Genomic DNA, 25,247 nt, shown 5'->3' on the forward strand with positions numbered 1-25,247 from the left:
AGAAGCAGGAGATTAGTCCTGGAAAATGGATCCTTGAGCACAAAAGCCATCACCCTCCTCCTTGCTCTTCCTCCCAGAAGCAGGTCTAGATTTATCTATTCATCATGTCTCGGCATTTCACGACTGCAACGTAGCACTGGTGGGAAAAACCTTGCTTGCTAAATAATTATCCTTAATACAAACGGAGCCTGCGGTCCCAACAACAACCCAGAGATGCCCACGAGTCTCGGAGCTCGAGTTGAGTCTGGAGTCTTTATGGTCGAGTACGAGTCCAGTCTAGAGTCTTTGGGGTCGGATACGAGTCCAGTGTCGAGTCTTTAGCCATGAGTACGAGTCCAGTCTTGAGTCTCAGTAAAAAAAAGGAAATGAATGAATTAATTTAAGGCTCTAAAGGCTGAAATACAGTTGTGATGATTTACACACCAAACCCGAAATGGAAAATGCACAGAATGAATGCTTATCCGAATAGTGTACCGATAGTTACATACAGTACTTTCATACATACATTCATTTAGGCTCCATTGTGTCTATATTTTAAATGAATAAGTATCAGCGAAATCAATGACAATTACGCACTGCTGAACTAACAAGTGACAACTTAGGCTATTAAATATCCAATACTGTAAATTTACGGTTTACATCAATCAGCCCATGGTTTGTTCCAATGCGTAACGTGCAGCTTGCAGATCTGTTCTTTTGGACACATAATCAATGATGCACGACACGTGATGGAGTAGGCTATAGGCTGCAACTAAACATTTTTGTAACCAAAAAAGCCTGTAGGTATACTGTAACGTTACGCAGGCACGTTGGGCAGCATATGGAACTTGACATTATTCCAGTGAACATTAATTACGTAGTGTTTAACAAGGTCATCATCCACAGCGCACATTAAATACAGAACCACCCGATGTTACAAAAATGTTCCCTCAGACACTCCTATCATCTTATAACATGTTAAACAAGTAATATTATTTTGCATAGCCAAAACATATTTGTTTACTTTCACCGTTTTAATCTTTAAATGTTATGATGAAAGGCTCTACCGTGCATCGGTTTGTGCTCACCTCGTCATATCTGTGGGTATGAAATCAGCTGAGCTTCGCTCACCGGAGGTTCATTTGCAAATTGCGCTGCGGGAGGGGAATGGAAAGGGAATGGATTTTGTTTTTCTCCAGGCATTTCATTAATTAATGTGGATCGAAAAATACGGTAATGACTTGTCGATACTCCACGAGTCATTGAGAGTCATTGAGCTCGAGTCCGAGTCGAGTCTGGAGTCTTTGAGGAGCGAGTCCGAGTCGAGTCTAGAGTGCCATTTGTGGCAACTCGAGTATGACTCGAGTAGTCGCCATCTCTGCAACAACCTTTAGCAAAATGATGCTAGTAGCAGTCAAGAATAATATGATATCAAAGTCATGGGACATCTGCATGAGAAGTACATACAATTTACTGAAAATTGTTTAAGCTTATGTCCATACATAAATCACTGCAAAGGGCAGCATCATCTTACGCTTTTATCCCCCAATGCAGCAATTTGCCTATTTAAGGGCTACAGATTTCTTTTTTTAATTAGTTGTTCTTTTTTAGCTGCCTTTCTAATAGCATTTCACCAGAAAGTTATGGAAAATAATTATAATAATGAAACTCCTCTCACTGATAATCTAAATGGTGCAACAGAACGCCACGCAAGTTCATTTTATATTTTAAGGGGTTTTTGTCTGTATTTTTCTTCCCCTTCTCCTTCTTCTTCTCCTCCTTCCGCCAAAAATAGCAGTTCTGGCTGAATTGTGCAGTTGGCAATATGGTATAGAGGGCCATGCCAAACGGTGAGGATGCAAAGCCCACAGCCATTGGCCAAAGGGTGGCGCTATAGCACCCAATTGAATATGCAAACTTTGAACGTGTATAGCTCATGAACGGTTTGACCGTCGGCAATGAAACTTCGATACACATATGCGTCTACTCATGCCGAACAACTTTCGTGTTCTGACTTTTGTACTTCTCTTCTCATTCTTGGTGACATAACACTATATGCATCTGTCAGTTAGGCTAAATTCAATGTAAATGCTGGATATCGAGAGGGCCATTTTGTGGGAGTGAAATGTCAGGCTTGTGACTGATGATGATATTATGCTATTGTAATCTAAGCTCTAAACGAAAATGATCATATAAAGAACGGAACACAAAGTGAGTGTGTTTTAATTGTACAAAGCTCACACAAACATTTGAGAAGTCCATAGCATCAGTATCCTATTCATTCCATGCCACTGGAGCATCACCAAGCTGTGTACACAGTTAAACCCTCTCTGGCTGCTTCATCCGTTTCTAACTTGGGAGTCAGAGTTGTGCTCAACAGGATATTTAACCCATTAAGACCTGAGGCGGATTCTACAAATGCCTTCTAAATCCGTCATTCTCACACTTTCAAGATTTTTCTAAATTGTTCAAAGATAACAGATATGCAAGCTTGCAGTGGCGCGGTGTGAGCTTGTATTGTGCTATTTTTGAATAGCCAACACATTTTGCTGCATGTAAAGAAACCTGAACATACCAGTGATGATGATGCAGAGCTGCCAGTCATGCAATGCTGAAATCTTTACACACTTGCCTAATTATAGGGTCTATAAATGGATCTACAAACTGGCAGAAAAACCCTGGTGTTCTATGTACAGAAAAGGGACACAGGTAACATAGCTGGGATGGACATTTTTGTCTCTCTCTCTCTCTCTCTCTCTCTCCGATTTGTTAATCATTCCATCTGCCAGTTTTTTTACGAGCAGAAATCACTTCATGCATTGTATTGCACAAGGGCGGGGGAAACCGTTTCATGATTTTTATGCACAGCTGAAAAGGGGGCCTGACTGTGCCTTTCAGACAAGCTCTCTGCTGATCAATGCAAGTTTACACCGATGCCAGGCTAAGCGCATGGCTCTCTGTGTTCCTCACAAAAACACACACATATCTAAAAGGGCCAGCGGGTTAGTGGTGAACAAATACCGGCACAGAGTATGGGCAACCATCCCACAGAAATAACAACAACACTCTGATGCACCACATGAACACTAGTTTCAGTATTCTGGGGCAAATATTCTGCCTGTGTTGTGAGCTTGTAGAGCTGCTGCTATTTGTGGCAAAGAGATTTGGTGTAGAGGGGAAATAGAAGGGGACCAAGTATAGACCAGGGGGGCAGTCAGACAGATATTTTGTGAAGCCACTATGGAAATCGGGACTTCCTGACAGTTCAATGGCCTGTTGTGGCGCTGTCATTGGGCCCAAAAAAACCCATATCTCCATAGAGGTCCATGTATTTGGGCCCAACTTCACCTAGACTGTATTACCTTAATAAACATGGTCATGAATACTTTCTGCTTCCAGTCACTAGTTTAAAGTGTCATTTCTCATTTTTCTATTTGGAAAATTATGGTCCCATTTATTCAAAAAATTAACATAAAGTCGCGTATGTTCTGAAGGGTGTTGCTACCGTTACAGTCTATGATCGGGAAAAACGGAGTCTGACAGTTACTTTATGAGATGATGGTCCTAAATGTGACCCTTCACAGTGGAAAGGGATCAAAACGAAATGACCTGGAGACCACGAGATAGTTCTGGCCAACACTGCCATCAGAGAAACCTGAAGAATGCCCTAAGGAAGTCCCCCAGGGATTCATAGTAGGGTTGTTTTCATTGGCCCTGGGGTACATAGTAGGGTTGTTATGATTAGCCCTGGGGTACATATGTAGTAGGGTTGTTATGATTCCAATGGACACACAAGGGGAGTGGACGGGCGAAAGAGAGAAAGAGAGAGAGGGAAAGAATTCTTGACTTTAAACTTGGCAAAGACAGAAGAATTCCAAGAATTATTGCATACCAGCAAAAAACTGAAAAACAACAATTGCCAACGGATCCGTCCAAAAAAAACAAGCTCACAGAGAGCTGCTAAATTGTTCTTTTCTTCACATCAATGGCGGGGAAAATCCCAAACAGTGTGTTGATCTTGAAACGATGGAGATGTTTCCACTGCGCCTCTCATCACCAGTGAGCGAGAACCCCCCCTCCTCTCTCCAGAGAACTGACCCAACCAGCAGTAATGAATGGATGTGTGTGTGTGTTCTCCTGCCCCAGGGACCACAGTGGACATGTCTTGGTCGGTGGTTAAGAAAGGATGGGGGGGAGGTTACGAGTGGTAACAAAAAAGGGGAGGGAAATGTACCGCGGAGCAATTACCCTCACAGACGGACATCCTTTCCTAATTTCTATGCAAAAGATATCAGTGGGTCTTTTAAGGAGGAGGAGAAGGCAGCTGTTTATCTTTGGCTTTTTGTAGATGCCCCCAGATAGGAGAACTCCACCAGCTTTTTTAGGGGGGGGGGGGGGGGGGTAAGGGCAAGATATTTGCGTGATAATACATGCCTAGGCAGCACGCCACAGTGAAGGGTCATGATAATACATGCCTAGGCAGCACGCCACAGTGAAGGGTCATGATAATACATGCCTAGGCAGCACGCCACAGTGAAGGGTCATGATAATACATGCCTAGGCAGCACGCCACAGTGAAGGGTCATGATAATACATGCCTAGGCAGCACGCCACAGTGAAGGGTCATGATAATACATGCCTAGGCAGCACGCCACAGTGAAGGGTCATGATAATACATGCCTAGGCAGCACGCCACAGTGAAGGGTCATGATAATACATGCCTAGGCAGCACGCCACAGTGAAGGGTCATGATAATACATGCCTAGGCAGCACGCCACAGTGAAGGGTCATGATAATACATGCCTAGGCAGCACGCCACAGTGAAGGGTCATGATAATACATGCCTAGGCAGCACGCCACAGTGAAGGGTCATGATAATACATGCCTAGGCAGCACGCCAGTGAAGGGTCATGATAATACATGCCTAGGCAGCACGCCACAGTGAAGGGTCATGATAATACATGCCTAGGCAGCACGCCACAGTGAAGGGTCATGATAATACATGCCTAGGCAGCACGCCACAGTGAAGGGTCATGATAATACATGCCTAGGCAGCACGCCACAGTGAAGGGTCATGATAATACATGCCTAGGCAGCACGCCACAGTGAAGGGTCATGATAATACATGCCTAGGCAGCACGCCACAGTGAAGGGTCATGATAATACATGCCTAGGCAGCACGCCACAGTGAAGGGTCATGATAATACATGCCTAGGCAGCACGCCACAGTGAAGGGTCATGATAATACATGCCTAGGCAGCACGCCACAGTGAAGGGTCATGATAATACATGCCTAGGCAGCACGCCACAGTGAAGGGTCGGCAAGCCGTTTCATTTAGCGATGACATCCGTTCGGGTCTCTGGGAATGATTTTCTGTGCGTGGCCAGATGAAGATTATAGAATTGGAGTTTCTCAAGGGCAGAACAGAGTGGCTTGTCAAACAGTGTAGAATTCAGGGGCTTGGTAGTCTGCCACCCATGGTACCCCTGGCACACCCATGGTACCCCTGGCACACCCAATCACCATGGTACCCCTGGTAAACCCATGGTACCCCTGGCACACCCATGGTACCCCTGGTAAACCCATGGTACCCCTGGTAAACCCATGGTACCCCTGCCCATCATACCACACCACAGGGACACAAACACACACACACACACACACACACACACACACACACACACACACACACACACACACACACACACACCACTCCTCACATTCTTTCTGTGGTGATTAAATGTCGAGCATTAAAAGATCTCTCGCGTTTTCCGCCCTTCAGCACCCTCCTCCACTCCCTCGTCTCTGGAGAGAAGGGATTACTGGCATGGTGGTATACAGAAATGGCACTTGCTCAAAAATTAAAAGACTTTCACAGACCACTAATCTAATGAGGGTGGAAGTGAGCTGGGGGGGGCACAGTACCATGCCTACTACTGACATGAAAGGAAGAACCAGGACTGTTCATGTGATCACAATCATGTTTACCACGAACATTGCGTTGAAGTCCCAAAAGAGAGCTAGAGTTTGTCAGACAAGCGAAAATAATGTGTAAACATCCACAAAGCTGAAAAATGAACAAAGGAAACAAATACACACTTAAGTAACTATGTGGATATGCATGTTCACATCGCCTACCTCTTTTGAACATCAGTGAATTAGCCTATTCAGTTGGCGACCTGCAGGCCACACCTGGCCCAAAAGCAAGCCATTGCTCGGCAAGCTTGAATGAAATAATTATAATAATAATATAATCATTATTTTATTAAAAAATATATATAATAATAATAATTTTCCTGGTCAGTTGAGGACACAAGTAGTCAGGGCCAGTGCCACTGTGCATGGTCTGTGACACTGCCACTGCACACTCACTGATGTGATTGTGCATTCTCACCTCCGCTGTCGGGAGCACCCAGCGGAGTCTCTAACCTCCCACAGCAGACTGTCAATCATCAAACCTGGCTGACTGAGGCTACACACACACGCGGGCAGGCACACACAGACCACTAGAGCCCTGTAGAAGAGGCTTGCTGAGTGCTGCCTTCCCCCGTGAGAAAACACAAGTTCACTGACACACACCGAAGCTTCTTACCAACCCCTCCCACCCCTCACTGGGGAAAATCCTCCCCCCCCCCCCCCCCCCCATACACACAACTGTATTTCTCAGGTCTCAGGACAAAGCGTCTCAACCAGACCGATAGGCAGTCACACACAGAGGATGAGATTCTCTGGCTGACCCTCAGATCTGTCCAGTGCGGCTGCTCCGCTCTGCTTCATTGGCCATGCCGAGAGAGAGAGAGAGAGAGAGAGAGAGAGAGAGAGAGAGAGAGAGAGAGAGAGAGAGAGAGAGAGAGAGAGAGAGAGAGAGAGAGAGAGACAGAGAGAGAGAGACAGAGAGAGAGAGACAGAGAGACAGAGAGACAGAGAGACAGAGACAGAGAGACTGAGACAGATACAGAGAGAGAGAGAGAGAGAGGCAGAATGGCGTGTGGGGGGGGTTCTTCAGTGTCTTCTCCCATCTGATGGGAGCAGCTTCCAAAAAAACCAGAAAGAGCACGTTACACCACCACCCTCCCAGCTGGGAAGCATTCACACCAGCATGGGAGGGAGGGTAACATGTGGGGGTCTCTCTCTGTGGGTAACATGTGGGGGTCTCTCTCTGTGTCATCACGCACTTCAGTGTGGTAGACTAGAGTCACTGTGTGATTTCCCAGGTCAAGCCTCATTCCCGCAAAAAGGGGTAAGTGTGTTATTGTTCAATTGAAAAACATCCAAAGAACACAAAAAGGCAGGAAATTCTACAAATTGACAACATCTCAGTTCTACAAACCGGAGCAGGTTCGCCGTTGAGGCGTCGACCATATCATAATTTATAAACAGAAACAGAAATAATTTGGCATGCACAGGAAGGCTGTGACTCCAAATATAGATTCCTTATGCCACCGGACTTGCCGACTTGCAACACAGAGCAGCACGCCCCATTAGCAGGGCCTGGCATTTCAGGTTATCACGGTGGCCCGTTAGGCCTGAATAAGCTGCCCATCACATCCTTTAGCCCCCTTTTCGAGGTCACTTCAGGTACTACAATGTCACTTAATGGAAAAGGGGCTGCCAACCGGAGGCTGTGCATGGCTCACACTCTAGAGTTCAATCTCAACTGCGGAGACTATGAATAAAGATGGTCTCCTCCAGTAATCTCCACTGCTAACACCACTCCTGCTGAAGAGAGCGATGGAGGAAAAACGGACAGGGGGAAGAGGGGGGTGCACAGACTTCCATGAAGCGTTTGCCTCTTTTCTGCATGACTGCTCCTGCATATTCAATTTTTTATCAAAGCAACTGGAGAAGGAGAGCGCTCTATTCCATGGCCGCCACCTCCCCTCCTGGCCTTCTCATCCTTTAGGTAATGGTGACATGCGACATCAGCTTACTTGTTCTATCAGTGCAAAGTATAGGTTGCTGGAGGGCAGGAGCCACTTAACATTCGGTGATCACACACACACACACACACACACACACACACGCACACGCGCGAGCGCGCTTTCAGTCTTGTCTCTCTCACTCTCATACACACACAAACAAGAAGGAAACTAAGTGTGGCACCTTGTGTCTCAGTGGAGATGGAGTTACCCCAGAGTTGCTGGCTACCAGCCTGGCTCACTCATCATTCAGCCAGGGGGGGAAATGTTAAGAAGGCATCAGATCACATAGACTCAACACTCCCAGAAGCTCTCGCTTACACAGGAATCTCCCAGTTTGTCTGCCTGACAATCAGGCTGTGAACTGCTTGACTTGTCATCATTGAAAAAAACTGAAATTTTGTGGGGTTTTTGGGTGTCAGCTTTACAAAAGAACTTAACAAGTCACTATTTTATTAAATATCACTTAATAGTGATAATTAACTTCCTTTTTTTATCTATAATTTTTATCCCACGATTTTGTAACCCATTTTTCACCCCTGTGTCAATGATCTAATGTGACTTCCTTAACTTCCTGTTAATTATCTAATGTGACTTCCTTAACTTCCTTTTAATAACCTTCATAACCTTGAGTGAATCCAACGACAAAGAAAGTACAAGCGATTGTCAAACTATCAAATTCATCAACCCCATTTCTTGTGTCAGAGCAAAAGACACCAGAGAGACATAAAACCCTAAATAGAAATTACCTGAAGAAATTATCACTTTTCACATCCTCCTTTCTGTCACGAGAGGATGTAAGGACACGCTTTGCTCTTTTTATTTTGAATGGCGCCCGAACCGTCACGCACACAAGAGTCAATGAAAGACTTTCATTCAATGCAAGACTTTGGCAACATCTGCTCCGTATCATGCTCTCTTGCGTTAGCGTTACCTGCAAGTTCATGGTGGATGAGATCGGCGAAGTTGGGATCGTCGCCCCACCAGAAGAGCCAGAGCTCCCTGCGTCCTGGCCGCTGGCTCCGCCGCCACACGCTCAGCACGTCCGCCTTCAGACAGCGGCTGAAGCTGCACAGGATGGGGTCCTCCTCTGTCACGGGGAAGAGGATGGGTGCCGAGGTGGGGCCCTGCCACACATACCTCTTCCATTTGATCCCCGTCAGGTCGGCCTGGAAACAAAAAGGGAGGCAGTTAAGAGGAGGAATGAGAGAGAGAGAGAGAGAGAGAGAGAGAGAGAGAGAGAGAGAGAGAGAGAGAGAGAGAGAGAGAGAGAGATTGTACTTGGGAGTAAACACGTGATGCTGAGCCCAGGTTTAAAGAGGGGTTATTAAATCCTTTTATTAATATGAACTCTTACAAAGCCAAATAGATGAAGGAAGAAGAACAGAGAACAGAGGGAGATGAAAATGCTAATTAACAACCTCACTCAAGACACATAGACATAGACTGACTTTTTGGTCACTTGTGCCCTTTTTTCAGGCAAGGTGCTTTCACTGTCGACAAGAACAACATGTTCGGTATGTACATAATTAATAAATAAATAAATAAAATCCCAATGCCGCTAAATGTGGTCAGCACCTTAATCCTCATTAATGATGAGTGCCTGGAGATGGGGGGGGGGGGGCTTTGTCATTCTCTAAACACTGCCTGCCTTTTATAAAGAGAACAAAACACACAGCAAAAAGCCTCACAGGCAGTAAATCACTGCCAGGGTTATTAAGTGTTAAAGCAGGAACATTACGCTCCACTGCTAGCTAGCACTGCTGCTCATCACCCAAGCACCGACAACCCAACCATGTCTACCACACACACACACACACACACACACACACACACACACACACACACACAGCACACATACACGCACAGCGTGCCTCGGGCGTACGTCCTCATTTCCATCAAAGCTCTTAGTCTTCTATCTCTCCTTGTAGGCATTTTAAATAATCTGTACAAACATGGACGGCTTGTTTCCGACATGCCGTTTAGCTGTGTTCTGTATAGATGGAGTGGACAAGCTGTCGTTCTGTAGATTTAACCAATTTATCTATTACAAATCTGGAGGGGGGGTTCTTAAATCAAGCAGAGAGGCGTTGAGCCTGAACGAGTGATTACCCGTCCTTCTGGTGGGGGAGCGGTGGTCTTTTGCCAAGCTATGGATAAGCTAGGAGATTTGTAGTGTTAGGGGTAGGGGGGCGGGGGCAAGGGGTGTGTGTGCGGGGTGGCAGGGTGTCAAAACAGAGCATTCTGTGGTGTGAACTAGAGCAGAGCTGGATCACAACAACGTAGGTTAGCCATTGGATAAGCAGTGAGCACATCAGCACATTCACAGCCTATCAGCACAACATCATGTGAGCAAATTATAAAGAATCCAAACTGTCAATGCCGTTTTTACTTAGTTTAACTTCTGCATCTAATCCAACAATATGAAATGTGTGTGCAGCGCACATAACTATATAGTTTGACGCCAGATTTCTTAGTACAATATGGGATCCTGATCCTGATCCCAGACCACCAATTACAGATGTTTTAGAGTTATTTGTCAATAAATGCAACATTTTCTAACCAATTTGAAAAACTTACATTTGATTAAAGATCACTACACAAACTATGTCCCGTTGCAACTCGTGAGCTTGTAGATGCCTTTTGAAAACGCTTCGCTTATAACATGTACATGTCCAAATTAGGGAGGCCAGATAGGGTGCCTTCACACCTATCCTGGATGCTTTATTTCGATTAAAACGAACCCTGGATCGTATTGTCGGAATGTGCTGTTCATTTACACTGGTGTGAACAGTCATACGAACTCTGGTCAGCCAAAAACACTCTCTTCCAACTGCACCAGAGTTCCGTTCACTGTAAGTAAGAATACAAGTGAACCAATAAAAGACAGTCGATATTAATTATTATAGTGCACATATGTTAATTAAATATATTATTCTATAACGGATGATAACTTTCGACCAAACCCTTAACTTTATGACAATATTAAACAAATAGGAATATTTTTACAAATTAGGGAAGCTAGTTGAAGCTGCCAAATGCATGACTGCTTGCAAAAAGAATTCGCCTGCTTTGTGAATGTGTAAATAGCAGCCTTATATCACTGCCCCATCATTCATCTGACGACGGTACATTTACACTTGTGTATTTCTTTAAATTAACATGTTGCGTAGGTGATGGCCTAAACTTTGAATTCGTTTGTCTAATCATTTCTATTGCCTGCTTGGACTCTGGACATTCTCTGCCATGTCCCGGCGCGGCCACGGGGGTCACGAGACATGGCCAAAGCCTTTTCGGCAGGTCCCCAGCCCAAAACGTTGAGAACCCCTGCACTAGCCCACTATTTAGCCTAAAGCCTACCTCTAACTGTTCTAGTAGGCTAAATGGCAGTTCCAACATCGTAACAGACGTAGGGTAAATTAATACTTTAAAAAAAGAAAATCGGTGGCAGAATCAAATATATGATCTGCCCTCTCGCGATTTTCAACCACCCCTCAGTCACTTTATCTTGGTGCCAGACAGTTATATTCTATTGTAGAAATCAGCGGGCTGTTTAAGAGACAGCTTGTTTGCTTAGGGCACATTAGGCTGTAGGCTGTGGTTGCTAAAATAAAGGCTGGCATATAATATGCCGCATATTAATACAATTATTAAACATAATTAGTTGAATGAAGAAGTGTTGTATATGTAGGGTAATTATGAACAGTCATGTCTGAGAGAGAGAGAGAGAGAGAGAGAGAGAGAGAGAGAGAGAGAGAGAGAGAGAGAGAGAGAGAGAGAGTGCAGCCTACCGTTGCTATAATTTATTTTATATCTTAAGTAGGCTTATTTTGTTCGTGCTTGCCTTCAAGGATGGCATGGGTATAGAAAAGCACAATGAAATGGTTTTGATAGCCTGCACAGCTCAAGAAGCTGACAGAGATAACGCCCTCCCTCCTATTCTGTAGGCTGGTAAATAGTAAGCCTAATCAAACGATAATTGATTGGTAGAAGATGCATAATATGCTAGTGGGCATTGGACTTTCGGTACCCCGGTAAAGCTTGATAACTGTGGTGTATAGCTACAACGGGTTGCACGTCAAAAATAGCCGATCTACAAGCTCACAACATGTCACCTCTTCGACATGTTGTGAGCTTGTAGATCCGTTATTTTTGGTGCGCAAGATGTCGTACGAATGCCTATAAATTTGCAAAAAGTGAACGACTGCTGACCGACTTGTAAACCCTGAAACAGGTAATACCCCTGAAGTTCAAATCTGAAATCTGAATTATATCGAATACCCAGTGATATAAATAAGAAATACAATAACATAAATAAATGTATTTCTTTCTTTCATTGTAGTAGTTATTTAATTTCTGGACCAATGGACTTCCCTACATTTCCCTAGAGATTGTGTCCAATAAACGAGCAAGCCGTTTCAACTGCGTGACATTTGTTTCCATGTTTGGTGAACGAGACAAAGTGCAATATGAACACAAACGGCACCAAATGAAAAAGCAACAATGTTGAAACTTCACTCCTGAATCGCACCAAGTCTACCAAACTATAGGTGTGAAGGCAAGCTGCTCTAAAAATCAGGATATTGATAATGATAATGATCTACCGGTATTCTATATTACGTATCGGTCAAACAAATGTTTTGGTCGAGCTGAGAGCTCTTATATCAGTATTCTCGAAAGACAATGTGAACTGTTTGTAAAGATTTATGAACTATGTCACTATTTAGCAAAAGGACAATTTTCAACATACATGGTCCAACAGACCAGTTAAACAATCACAAAAGTACATTATTTAGTCCTCATGTCTAATGATAGGTCATATCATGAATCGCAAGCATACAGTACAAAAGAACAAAACATCTTCTCGTGCTTTATTTATTCGCTGCACGATAGAAAAATACATTATGCTCCCTAATGAATGTTCTGTCTCAAAAGGAATTTAAAAACTGCAACAAATTATTGTGCCAAATCTTTATAGTTACACACACAGCGCTAATGACAGAGCTTGGCTGGTGTCTAACAACCAGACTACAGCGGTTTAGGAGACTCCTTGCAGGAGAGTGTGAGCTTGTATTATGACACCTGCAACTTGCTAGGAAACATCTGGGCTCAAAATGCAAAGTGAGGGTAGGGGACAACTTTTAAGTGTGAAACCAGATCATATGCACTATATGCAGGATAAACATTTGGCTAGAGCGCGGTCCTAATGAACCATTCCCAGTGGTTACATAGGCTCTCCCACTATAGGCTGTTCTTTGTTATAGGTAAAATAAGTAATACAAAAAAAAAAAAACTGTGAGAACACATTAATTATGTAAACTGTGATAATGTGTTATGAATATGATTATTGTGATTTTTTAATTTAAAAGATCACCCATCGTTTGGTGCTGTACTAGCCTATTCAAATAAGCCATGTGGTGTAGCTACTGTAGCTACATGCTTACATCCATCTGTAATCAGCTCTGCTTCAGAATGTCATGCCACAGGTTTATAGGTGTAAAGAAGTGGGTGTACTGTAAGTATTGTTGTGCAAGCTCGATCGTTTTTGTTGTTTTCATAAAGAGTAAAATAAAGGGGGAGGGGGGGGGGGTGTTGGGAAATATATATATACACACACACACACACACACACTCACACACACACACACACACACACACACACACACACACACACACACACACTTGTATACGCATTAGAGGTATGCATTAGGGCACCGCCCTCAAGATTCAATTTGATTATGATTCACCAAGTTACGATTCGATTCTACGATAAATCGCGATGGCAAGTTTTTCATCAGTCAATACAAGCAGCCGGATATACTGAACAACATATTTTATTTAGAAACTGCTATTTATATATTTATATTTTTTGCCTGCAAGTCTATTCTTCCTCCCCTCAGGGCTGGTGCCAGATGTTTGGGTCCGATGCAGATCCCAATTTGAGAGTCCTAGACGCCAGATTACTGACGTTTTGTCAAAGAGTGCAACTGAAATCAATCTGAAAAACGTAGATTTTATGTCGTAAGTAACCGTGTTGTTATATTAGAATCAGCGTTGTTTATTTGCCTTGTGGTTAGAGTCACTTATGTGCTAAAAGAGTGACTTTGAGAGCTGTTAAACTTGCACCGTGCAATGCATGTCATTTAGGTGTCTATTTTTGTAATGACAATTTCTAATCAATGGAGCAACTGAGCAAGATATCTCGCCAATTGGACTACCGGTAGTTAGATCATGACATGGTAACTGCACCACCCAAACCTCAACCAAAGTCATTGCGGCACTATTTAAAAAATAACAGATCTACAAGTTCACAATGCATGACAGCACAACATGGGAGCTTGTAGAGCTTGCTTTTTAGAAAACAATTTAAAACTACACTTTGGCTTTATAATTGCAGAGCCAGATACTGTTGACAAAAGATTTAATGTACCGGTATGCATTTGGCAGACGCTCTTTTTCCAGGGCACAGTAAACAAGATAAACAACACATGCAGAGAGACAGACAGTGGAGTGCCTCAGTAATCTAGGGTCATAGGCGAACCAAGAACCTAGTATGAACTACAATAGCAGGTCAACTGTAGATTATACACTACCGTGTGCTATCTGGCAGCTTCTGAAATAGTAGGCAAAGAGAACACTACCATTTTCCAACATGATCACCAGTGTTTGCTTAAGTAAATGACCACAACTTGTGAATGCCAAGTCAGAGTTTAACTTTGACGGGTAGCACACAGCCTCTGCCAAGTGCAAACATGAAAATAATAAAACCTACTGATACAATATTACTGGAATTGAGTAGTGTAGAATTATTAGACAATGCCTCAAGGTTTACATTAGAAATATATGAGATGGCAGTTACGTTTGTCACTATGAGTATGCTATTTTTTTTAAACAGTGGTGGGGTTTCTCTGCCAAGTAAGAAACTGAAGACATTATGGCACTTTGCCCTCAAAATATATTACACAAAAGCATACTCTACCTTAATTGTGGTTTAACCACTTAAGCCCATATACTTGTTCAACAAATGGCCAAAATAGAATTAATAATATAAATGTGTTTAAATGAAAAGGCTTCATGGGTGCTTCTGTTCTGATTCTGAATAGAAACAGCATACACCCTGAAAAGTACCACACAGAAACGCCAAATGATTTGTCTGAGTTTAACTTTCTAATGTCATCAGTATGATATCATTATCTCAACTTGGCAGCGTCCGCATTGTGGCAAATCAAACGTTATCTTTCACACATTTGAATATGTCTATTATAATACAAAATGGAAATATTGTAATGTGATTGAATGTCATCATGCCATGTAGCCAACCAACCAAGTCAAGCCTGAATCCCAGTCCTGGGTTATTAGTGGATTATTACTGTTTCATCAGCAGCAATTACAAGCTCCAATAGTAATTAGGCTACACTAAATGTAATCTAAAAATAATTTTAGTACTGGCAGTTCCTTGAACTATGCAGCAATGTCGGCTATGCTAGATCTGCACCTCTGTCAACAACTGGGTACACGAGTGCTGCATTCTCCGTCAACAATATATCCAAAAGGTAGATTGATCCGCCATGGATAAATCTGTTATGTTCACTGCTGTTGTTATATATGGCTTCTTCTTTTATAGCAAAAATAGCAGCTCTACAAGGTCACAGCGCCTCGCTTGTAGATCGGCAATTTTCATTTTGTTTAACAAATACAGGGTTAAGTGGTTGAATTAATAATAATTGGTAATTGAATATAAACAATCTATTACAATTTATTTCATGCCCCATTCTTTGATATGCAAGAAAAAACAATTCCCCCGAAAAACCTTGCTTAGTTGCTTCTCGATTATTCTGTTATATTCTAAATATTGGTTTTTATATATTTGTGGTTAACTGCCCAGCCCTACTTCCTATGCATGTGTGTTACACATGCAAACTACGGTATGTGCTTCGAGGTACATAAGAGTAAAACATATTTTTGTTAAAATTAAATTAAAATTAAAAATTAAAGAGTGTAAAAAAGAGCACTCATGAGCCTATGTACAGTATATACAATACACATGCATATCTTGTCTTGGTATATTATTAAGCATTGCTTTTGTTGCAGTTGTTAGACTCTGTGTCTGTCTGCATGCAGCGCTTCTGTCCTGTTTGTGTATCAGAGTATGCTGACCAAAATGCTTACAAAGTCACCCAGCAGGGCAGGAGAGAAGCAAAGAGTATCATGTCAAGTCCAACTATTCAGATTACAACATTAGGGGGAATACAAAGTCAATGTTGTTTGATGGAGTCGAGCAGTAAGCTTTCATAAGGTGGCGTGCATGTAGGGGTTGCGAGTACGACCCCTGCTTTTGTAAGCCACTTAACGTTCTCAGTCTCCAAGCAAATCTAAGTTCAAACAGCTGCCTTCCTGTCTTTCTCCAAGTTATGAGACAAGCAACAGGTGAAGCTACTTAAATCATCTTGCAGATGCTCCACCAGCAACAGCTTCTAAGACACCACTCCCTCTGTAACAGGACTGTCAAGAAGAGAACATGACCTTAACAAGTGTGTTTGCATGTTTGCACTGAGGGATGCAAGCCAAATCCTACAGGTTTCTAGTCAGCACTCCCTTTTTGAATAGTATACTTACAACTATCCCTATCGCAATCATTTGAGTTAATCCCAATTATTTTTGCATAATCATTAGAATATTTCCCCTTCATCTACCGGTATATAAAAACAGCTGGGTGAAATGTAATGAAATATCATAAATCAACACAATGCACAATGTCAATATGTAGATTAATCGACATATCTTATATACAAGTGAAAAGGTGTACCCATACTCATTCTTCATGCTCTATCTCCGACCGAACCACACTTTTACCACACATCTCTATATGCAAAATAAATTCGCCACCCTCCCCGAACTGACATAGCCTATTTTTTAGCCGTTCAAGTTTCTTATTTACTCTGCAAATATTACTTTTATGAAAATCACGATCGAGCCAGCAGATAAACGGGTGCCACAACACGCCGAGAAACAAGGAATTTAACCACGCTACTTGCATACACTGCAACTCGCTTACAATTCGCAAACCTGGCAACACTGCCTGCCTCTTACGTCACCAGCTCTGCTCCTCCTGGCCTCCGTAGTCCGTCGCGCTCACAATCTGTCGCAGCCATCTTGCTTTTCTTTTGGATGGGCGAGTGGACATTTAATGCTAATAAATTAATTATAGGTCCAGCAAGCAAATCATGATGGTCTGATTGTGCTCAATAGGTCACAATAACATTCCGAAATTAGGTGTTGTGTTTTGTATGGCATTTTCCCCAGTAGTAGTTGCATATCTATCTCAGCTTTTGCCTGATAGCACACATGCTAACGTCAGCAGCCATAGCAACATACAGTGTGCGCAGACATAACATGAGTTGTTTACAACACAAACACACGGCCTTTTCACCACGCAATACACACAACAGCTCGGGAGTTATTAAACCGAACGTGGACGCTGTTTCAGTGTTACATTTGCTGCGCATATCGGAATAATTGTAACGGCATGCATGATAAATGTAACAACGCTAAAAAACACCATTAAACATATCGTTTTCACCTTAAAGCTATTACATTTCATTGAAGCAACTCCTTAGCATTGTTTTCATACCATGGATGTGATAAGATAATGTATCAAACATAAGGGAAATATTAAATAGGATCGGGTGTACCAGTTTGGCCATTTCTTTTTTTTCAATGGGGCAATACATTGATTAAACAAACGTTTGATTGATTGAGTTGTACAACGTTATACAACCCTAAACTAATTTTATAATACACTACACAATACAATACAATTTTAGAACATATTTTGCACGTTCCATTTTTTTACTCAGAGATCCCTTTAGCTACACGTGTAATATTTCCAGGCAACGGACCTACACATGTCAGCTACCATAAACCACTTCAAGTTATTAGGACGAAATAACTGACAGGAGTGACGGTGCTGTGCTGTGAGTAAACTAATAGGGGAGAGCCGCCAAGGATGTAACATTTTGCACGTTTCATTCTTTTACTCAGAGATCCGTTTAGCTACACATGTAATATTTTCAGGCAACGGACCTACACATGTCAGCTACCATAAACCACTTCAAGTTATTTTTTTGATAAAACAGGTCGGGAGTTATTCAACCGAACGTGGACGCTGTTTCAGTGTTACATTTGCTGCGCATATCGGATCAATTGTAACGGCATGCATGATAAATGTAACAACGCTAAAAAACACCATTAAACATATCGTTCTCAGCTTAAAGCAATTACATTTCATTGAAGCAACTCCTTAGCATTGTTTTTATACCATGGATGTGATAAGAAAATGTATCAAACATAAGGGAAATATTAAATAGTATCGGGTGTACCAGTACCAGTTTGGCCATTTCTTTTTTTTCAATGGGGCAATACATTGATTAAACAAACGTTTGATTGATTGAGTTGTACAACGTTATACAACCCTAAACTAATTTCAGAATACACTACACGATACAATACCATTTCAGAACATATAATATTGGCCAATATGTCAAATATGTAAATATTACATATAATGGCATTGAATGGAAGCGGACCATTTGTAACACATGTTACAAATGACCCGCTTTTGCAAGTTTTCTTTGCAGTTGCTTACAGACCAGAATGAACGTGAATTCCGTCTAAACACGATGCAAACTAATGAAGAACATAAGCATGAACACATCCATGTGGATTTTTATTCACCAACACCAAAGACAAAAATTGTACCACACATATACTCCAGGTGTAAAATTAGACGCATTTTGAAGGTAAACACTTCAAACTTCAAACTCCTGGCCACGTAGAGTACGTTGCTGTACACATACTGACGCGATGGCGTCATGGTGGCGTTGACCAATCAAGATATAACGTCCATGTTACAACCGTGAAGCGTTACAACCTTGGCGGCTCTCCCCTACATTTGTTACTAACATTAGGTTGTGGCGAAGTAGACACGTGGCCAGCAGATACTGTGTTTTGGACAAACAGGCTAGGTATTGGTGTTGATTTGGGTCAACTGGACAAACAGCGTGGTGTTGTTTTGTGTCTGTGTTTGTGTTGGAGCGCCTCAGTGTGGCCGTACAGGTCATGTGCAACCTCTTCCACAGAGAGATGGAGACACTAAATCTCAGCTGGACAAACATGTTTGCATGCATGCATCGCTGCCTTGCATGCTGTGTGCTACTGTTGAGTCTGTCACTTACTTTGACTGATTTATGGCATTGTCTTTCTGTTAAAATCCAACTATGTTAATTTAAGAACTCTGGGCATATAGGTCATTGTTTATTCACTGTGCACACGTGTAGCCTATTGTATGTCAGACTGTATGTCTGTCCCACAGTCACAATCCTTTAGTACTTAGGCTGTGGAAATATTCAGGACAAAACAATGGTACATTTCCAATAACCCATTCGTTACTACATGTGGAGTCAACTCCCGCCATTTATTTCTTCCCATAGTGCGTGGCAAAGTCGCTCTGGGATGAGTGCGCGCGTAGCGCGCACGAAATTCTAGTTTTGAACATTTGTAAAAGTTTTTTTTTAAGTCTAAAAAAAGGCAAAAATAAATATCATACTTAATGATATGTTCTAATATTCAATGCCAAAAATGCAATGAAATCATTAACAATTATTTGTATGACAATTAATCATCAACTAAAATGTCATGACCTACTTACAACTGGCTTTAAATGCTGCTGCTAACCTTGGCCCAAAATAATTTGGAGTACAGTATTCACTGTTGACAAAGTTAAGGGATGTACCCTGCCAACTGGGGGCAACTCAAACTACTGATTTAATGGAAAGACCTTGTCAGTGATGCATAATAATAACAACACACGGATGGATAAACAGAGAATAGAAAGAAGGGGGAAAAACTGTGCTTCAAATTGTAAAATTAAAGAATACGATGATTGAGTGCTAGCTGATTCCAGACTGGAGTACCGAAAGATAACCATAAGAGAAAAAAGACCACAATGTGTTCACATTCTTTCTCCATAAAACCACAAAGTGGAGTCTGTTCACAGCGTGAGTCATAATAACAGCACAGCAGTGGTGTTGTGCTTAGTCTCAATGTGCAGGAAAATGTCAATCAGACAGGCAGCACTACAGCTACTTGTCCCCAACTACCCTGTACACATTACTTAACTTCAAGTCTTCTCCTGTTAAGTTGTGTAGCATGCAAGAATAGTATCGGGCCAGAGGAAAAAATAAACGAGTTTAATAACAGAGTTTATGTTCACAGTAATCCAAGCAACGTACAACTGTAAAAACCACTATATTTATTGCCATGCCTTGTTCTGTGGATATTGAGCGCCTGTTTTGTTTGGCTGGAAACGAGACTTGTGAACTTTTCCAAGGGGGAGGCGCACAACCACAACTTCTTAGGTAACAAATTACAATTGACAACAGCAAGGTGTAATATAAGAACACTATAGAGACACTGAGAAATTACTTCTAATGCGACTAAAAACATAAGCCTTTCATCTCCTGAGATTATCAACGACCCCAACTACCTAAATGACTATTACATATCCAAGAATGCATGCCAGAGATTATATAACGGTTTGGTCCCGTGTCCCCAGTTGATGTGTGTACTAGTAGACATGCCAGTCCACAATAAACAACATATCGGAAACTACCGATTAAGATGAGACATTACACAAATGATTTGGGACATTTATAAATAGAACGAATATAGTCACTGCATGTTTGTCAACACGCGAGCTTTATAGTACACAAGACATAAGTGTGTTGGAATCAGTTATCCAGCTGTAGCCTACTGCTGCATTCTGTGTTTTCACACAACACAATCATTGCATTCAATACCGATGCAGTGTAATGGAATGTGGTTATGACCAATTAACGACACATTGCTGTCTTTGCAGAAGCTTAACAAGAGAGAAAGTGTTTTGCCTTCGGGTCGTGCACTTGTCAAGCGAAACTGATTGCAACATGTAATGGAAAAGAGGTGATAATAAAGTCGCCTGCGTTGTAACTCACTGACAAAGTGCTACAACAACGTTACTAGTAGCGAACTCATCTGGAAACATTGTTGCCGAAAATGATGTCAGCTAGACAGGCCATAAGCCTGGCTGCTCTCCTCCTCCAGCTAAGCTATACTATCAACTCAGCCTGTGTGGCTAACGTTAGCTTAGCCCCTCTCAGCTAGTTAAAAATGGCTGCTTTCCTTTAGTTTTAAATCTCTTACCAGACAGAATAGATTGGAATGGCAGTCCTCCAAGCTGGCCCCGTTTGGTACAAAACAAGAACTCATCCTTTCAGTGCGCGATAGAACATTCCACCATTTCAGTTCCCGGGAAATGAAGAACAATTTGCAATTGTGTTTTCTAAGATGTGCTGGCCAATCAACGAGAAATATTATTTTTTAACATTTGGCTGCAGGATAGTTAATTTAACAACCTTCCAATTGCAGTTCCTTGTCCAGGATAAAAGGCGAATATAGCGACTTTGCAATCTCTACATCGACATCTTAAAAACACACTGTACAAATTTCAAGGAAGCGAAAAATGTTGATAAAACAAAAAGAAAAGGGGAGCAAAGAATCAACTCTCCCCCTCCCCCTTAGCCTAAAACGGTCTCTGATAAAAACGTCCCGTCTACTCCTCCACCACAAAATCCAGTCTAAAAACGAAATGCATCCTTAAAAAACGATCGACATCAGCCATCGGCCTATATTTTTATGGTTATTTCAACCATTATTTCAGTCTCGGTTCCTGTTGGTTTCCATTTGAATTCATGGATTCCTTTCTTTAATGGCGGCCACAGGGACAACTCTGCCTTCCAAAGCCTATTGGCTCATTCGTGGTCATGAGGGGTGTAATAACACAAGAGTGATAGGTGTTGCCGCTAGGCGAGCGCAAGTGGCGCTACTGAGCAACAGATTTTGTTACTAATGATCAAACCTATAAACTCCTGCTCACTTACACAGTGCACCACCTAGTGCATGTGATGGTGCACGTACAAAGAAATGTATCCATCTATGCATAATGCGCCCTGAGAAGAAGATTTGATGAGTAGTACCAGACATGAACACAGTTTCATTAATGGACTCACTGTCTGGCACTCTGGCTCAAGACAAGTTGTTGTAAGTGTGTTATAAGAAGCAGGAACAGTCCATTGGAGTTTCTGTGATGAGTTCCCTTCACAACATTAACCCTGGACATGCCTGATGGAAAAAGATATATATATAAAAACAAATCTCCAAAAACAATCACACAGACATACGTGTGTCAAATAAACAAGCCTTTTCCAGAGATATTCTCCTTCTTGAATGCAGAAAGCACGCAGTTTATTGAGTAGACCTATACATAATAGACTTTTCCTTTTTGCATTCGTTTCAAGACTTCAACATGAAATGTGCTACATTGCAAAATATTTGGCATATTTAGCAGTGGAGACTGTGCTTCAGTGCCTTGTGAAGCATGCCGGTTTGTCAGAGTATACTAGGTTTGATACAGCCATTATAAGCAAAAACATTTCTTTCTTTCTCTTTTTCTTTGTTGTTTTTACAATTGTATTCCATTTCCTGCACAATACCTCTTTGATCTGTATGAGTTGTGCCCTTTCACAGAAGGCTACAATGATTCTAACCAATGCGGTGTCAATCACTGTCAATCACTAAACATGTTCCAAACAAAGCCTGAATTCAGGATAAAGTATTTTTCTCCTTCTAATATTGGCTAAGGCGAACTCTACTAATAAAAGTATGACTCAAACAGATCGTTTAAAATGATTCATTTCTTCTGTGGCACTTATTTTTCCATGCACCATTTTCGGAAATATTATATATATATCGTAATTTACGGTATTCATTTCAATTAATCAACTTTTGTTCTTTTTACCAATTGCATCCTCAAAGTTTCCCCCCATATAGCCTCAGTTCAAACATATGCCTCACTTGGTTTCAATTTGGGAGTTTCATGGAATAAGAGGCTATTAACATCTATGCTACAATTAATGAGTTTTTAGCAAGTCTTTATCCCGTCATTATCCAAGGAGGCCTCCTCCTAATTACAACACTATGTAATCTGTGTTTAGTCATGGAAGTTGTTTCTATAAATCACTGGTAACTAGGAGACCTTGTTGGTTCATGGTTTCTGTGGTATTATCCTGTCAGTCTCTAACGAGCAATTATGTTCCCTTTAATAAAACCATTTTTATTAAGTAGTTTCCTCATGAAAGTCATTATTATCCAACAGAAAGACAATTTATTTTGCCTTGTAATCTCACCATTACCCAAATGTTTCGGTTTCTCAGCTATAAAAATCTGTTTGTGTAGGCACTAGGCAGAGCCACAGCGCTATATAAACTATAACAATATTATTTTCTTTCTCTGGGATTATGCTGTCATCTAGGATTATAAATGATTCTTCCACATGTTAATTTAATTCCAAGAGTGTATGTGTACTGTGTCAAGAGTTAAACGAATACTACAGTGTGATGTTAAAGGTTCAATCCCCCAGGACTCCTACAGTCATGGAGGTGTGGCAGTGAAACATGTAACAGAAGGAGAAGCTTTCCCCATACTTACAAATACAAAACTAATCTAATATAGATTTTCAGGCCACTATAGGACCTGACATCTAGTTTCAAATGGTCTACATACATTCCAGCATCCACCCATGTTGGCAAATTTTAATTTAAGATAACATTTGTGCTTGTTGATGACTACAGGTCTCATCCAGCATGTTGGCCAAATTTCACAAAGATAGTCTGTCACTGTCATATGCATTCTATTCTAAGAAGTAAGAACAATTGAGAACAGAGTGGAAATGAAAGTGTAAGATAGTTTGGAGGTGGCCAACTGCTCTTGTGACATCTGATTTGACATGCTCTGTCGCTCACTGCCATTCTGTGTCAGAGGCCCTCTCTCTTACTGTTGTGTGACTAAATCCAGGAGAAAGTGAATAACAAATCTTAGCCTTAGCCAGAAAGAGACATGGCCTGAATTTAATGAGCCCCCTGGTCAGATAACACATCAAAACAGCAACATGGCATGGAACAGGATATTAGACTGGGCTATCATTCCATAAAATGATAATACGTATATCCATATAGGCTAGATTGGAACAAATCAAATATCAAAGTGAAAATCCAGTGAGAAATAATATGCCCTGGTTACGGTATGTGTGTTTGTTCTTTGCTTGTGTTTTGTGTTTGTTGTCTCCACCAGACCGAAGGCATGGGGAGAGAGTATGTTTTGCACTCCGTCCGTCTGTCCGTGTGTGTGTGCGCGTCCGTCTGTTACCAGCTAATCTCCGGCACCGTTAACCCGGTCGATGCCAAATTTTGCGCACACACACACACACACACGATGAACTTTCACAGACTTTCCTACTAGGCTGAGGAATATATCCCACCCTTTTCACATTGACCTGTTATAGCGCCACCAACAGGTGGACTTTTGCAAAACACATGTTTTTGGTACAAAATGCCTCAAATCATCCAATTGCCATCCAAGGCATAAGAGGAAATGGCACCCTTTTCACATTGGCCTATTATAGCGTGTGTGTGTGTGTGTGTGTGTGTGTGTGTGTGTGTGTGTAATATGAAAAAGCATGAACACTGTTGTTGCTGCAGGACCACGTGACGTATTTGCAAAGCTTTCTGCTAATCAATAGAATTGACCTCCCATGTAGGCGAGCCTCCACTGACAGACACAGCACAGCATCAGCAGCCAGTAGCACTTAAGGCCACAAATCCAAGGTCCAAAGTTCAACAGCAGCGCTCCTGTATTACAAAGCATAAGTGATAGGATCTCTTTCTGAGCACCTGAAGAGATGGAATAGTTCTCATGAAGGTCAACAGTCAAACAAAGTGGCGCACCTTCCGTTCCAACCCCTGTACCAACACAAAGCATAGAAGGTATGTGCTTTTGCATGGTGGACACACACACACCGCCACATGCGGTGGCCAGTCCTGTTTGTTCCTTTTTCGACACAAAAATGGAAGTGATGCCCCCCGCGTCCCCGTTTTTCAGTACAGCTTTACCTTTACCAGACCCCTCACACTCGCGGGCCGCACAACACAAAACACAGTTGACCAACGCTCTGTTTGCGTTAGGCGCAAGTTGGCAACTCGACAGAGTGCATTTTTAGTTTCCATTGTGCTCAATGCATCATTAATAAATACAAACGGTAAAATACAATAAAGCTCAGTAGAATCATAAGTTATATTAGAGAAAGCATACGCCACTTTAAAACAGTGAACTTGTCCAATCAGTGGTCAGCCCTGAGTTACACATGGCCATGATGGCCTGCAACGAAATAGATCGATCTCAGATTGCATCAAGCCAGCA

The 25,247-nt window shown here is 41.9% G+C and overlaps 1 protein-coding gene across 1 annotated transcript in view; it reads right to left on the reverse strand.

Annotated features, from left to right (window-relative positions):
- med13a (mediator complex subunit 13a) overlaps positions 1-21,729 on the reverse strand; it is an 81,313-nt gene extending 59,584 nt beyond the window's left edge. The window contains exons 1-2 of the mRNA XM_080780763.1: positions 21,138-21,729; positions 8,834-9,068 (exon numbers count right to left, since the gene is read on the reverse strand). Coding sequence (XP_080636889.1) covers positions 8,834-9,068; positions 21,138-21,203 — 301 coding nt within the window. The 5' untranslated portion in view covers positions 21,204-21,729. The remainder of the gene's footprint in view (positions 1-8,833; positions 9,069-21,137) is intronic.
- Between the last annotated feature and the right edge of the window lie 3,518 nt (positions 21,730-25,247).

Source organism: Protomyctophum bolini (assembly GCF_963924005.1).
Source record: "Protomyctophum bolini genome assembly, chromosome: 13".
NCBI lineage: Eukaryota > Metazoa > Chordata > Actinopteri > Myctophiformes > Myctophidae > Protomyctophum > Protomyctophum bolini.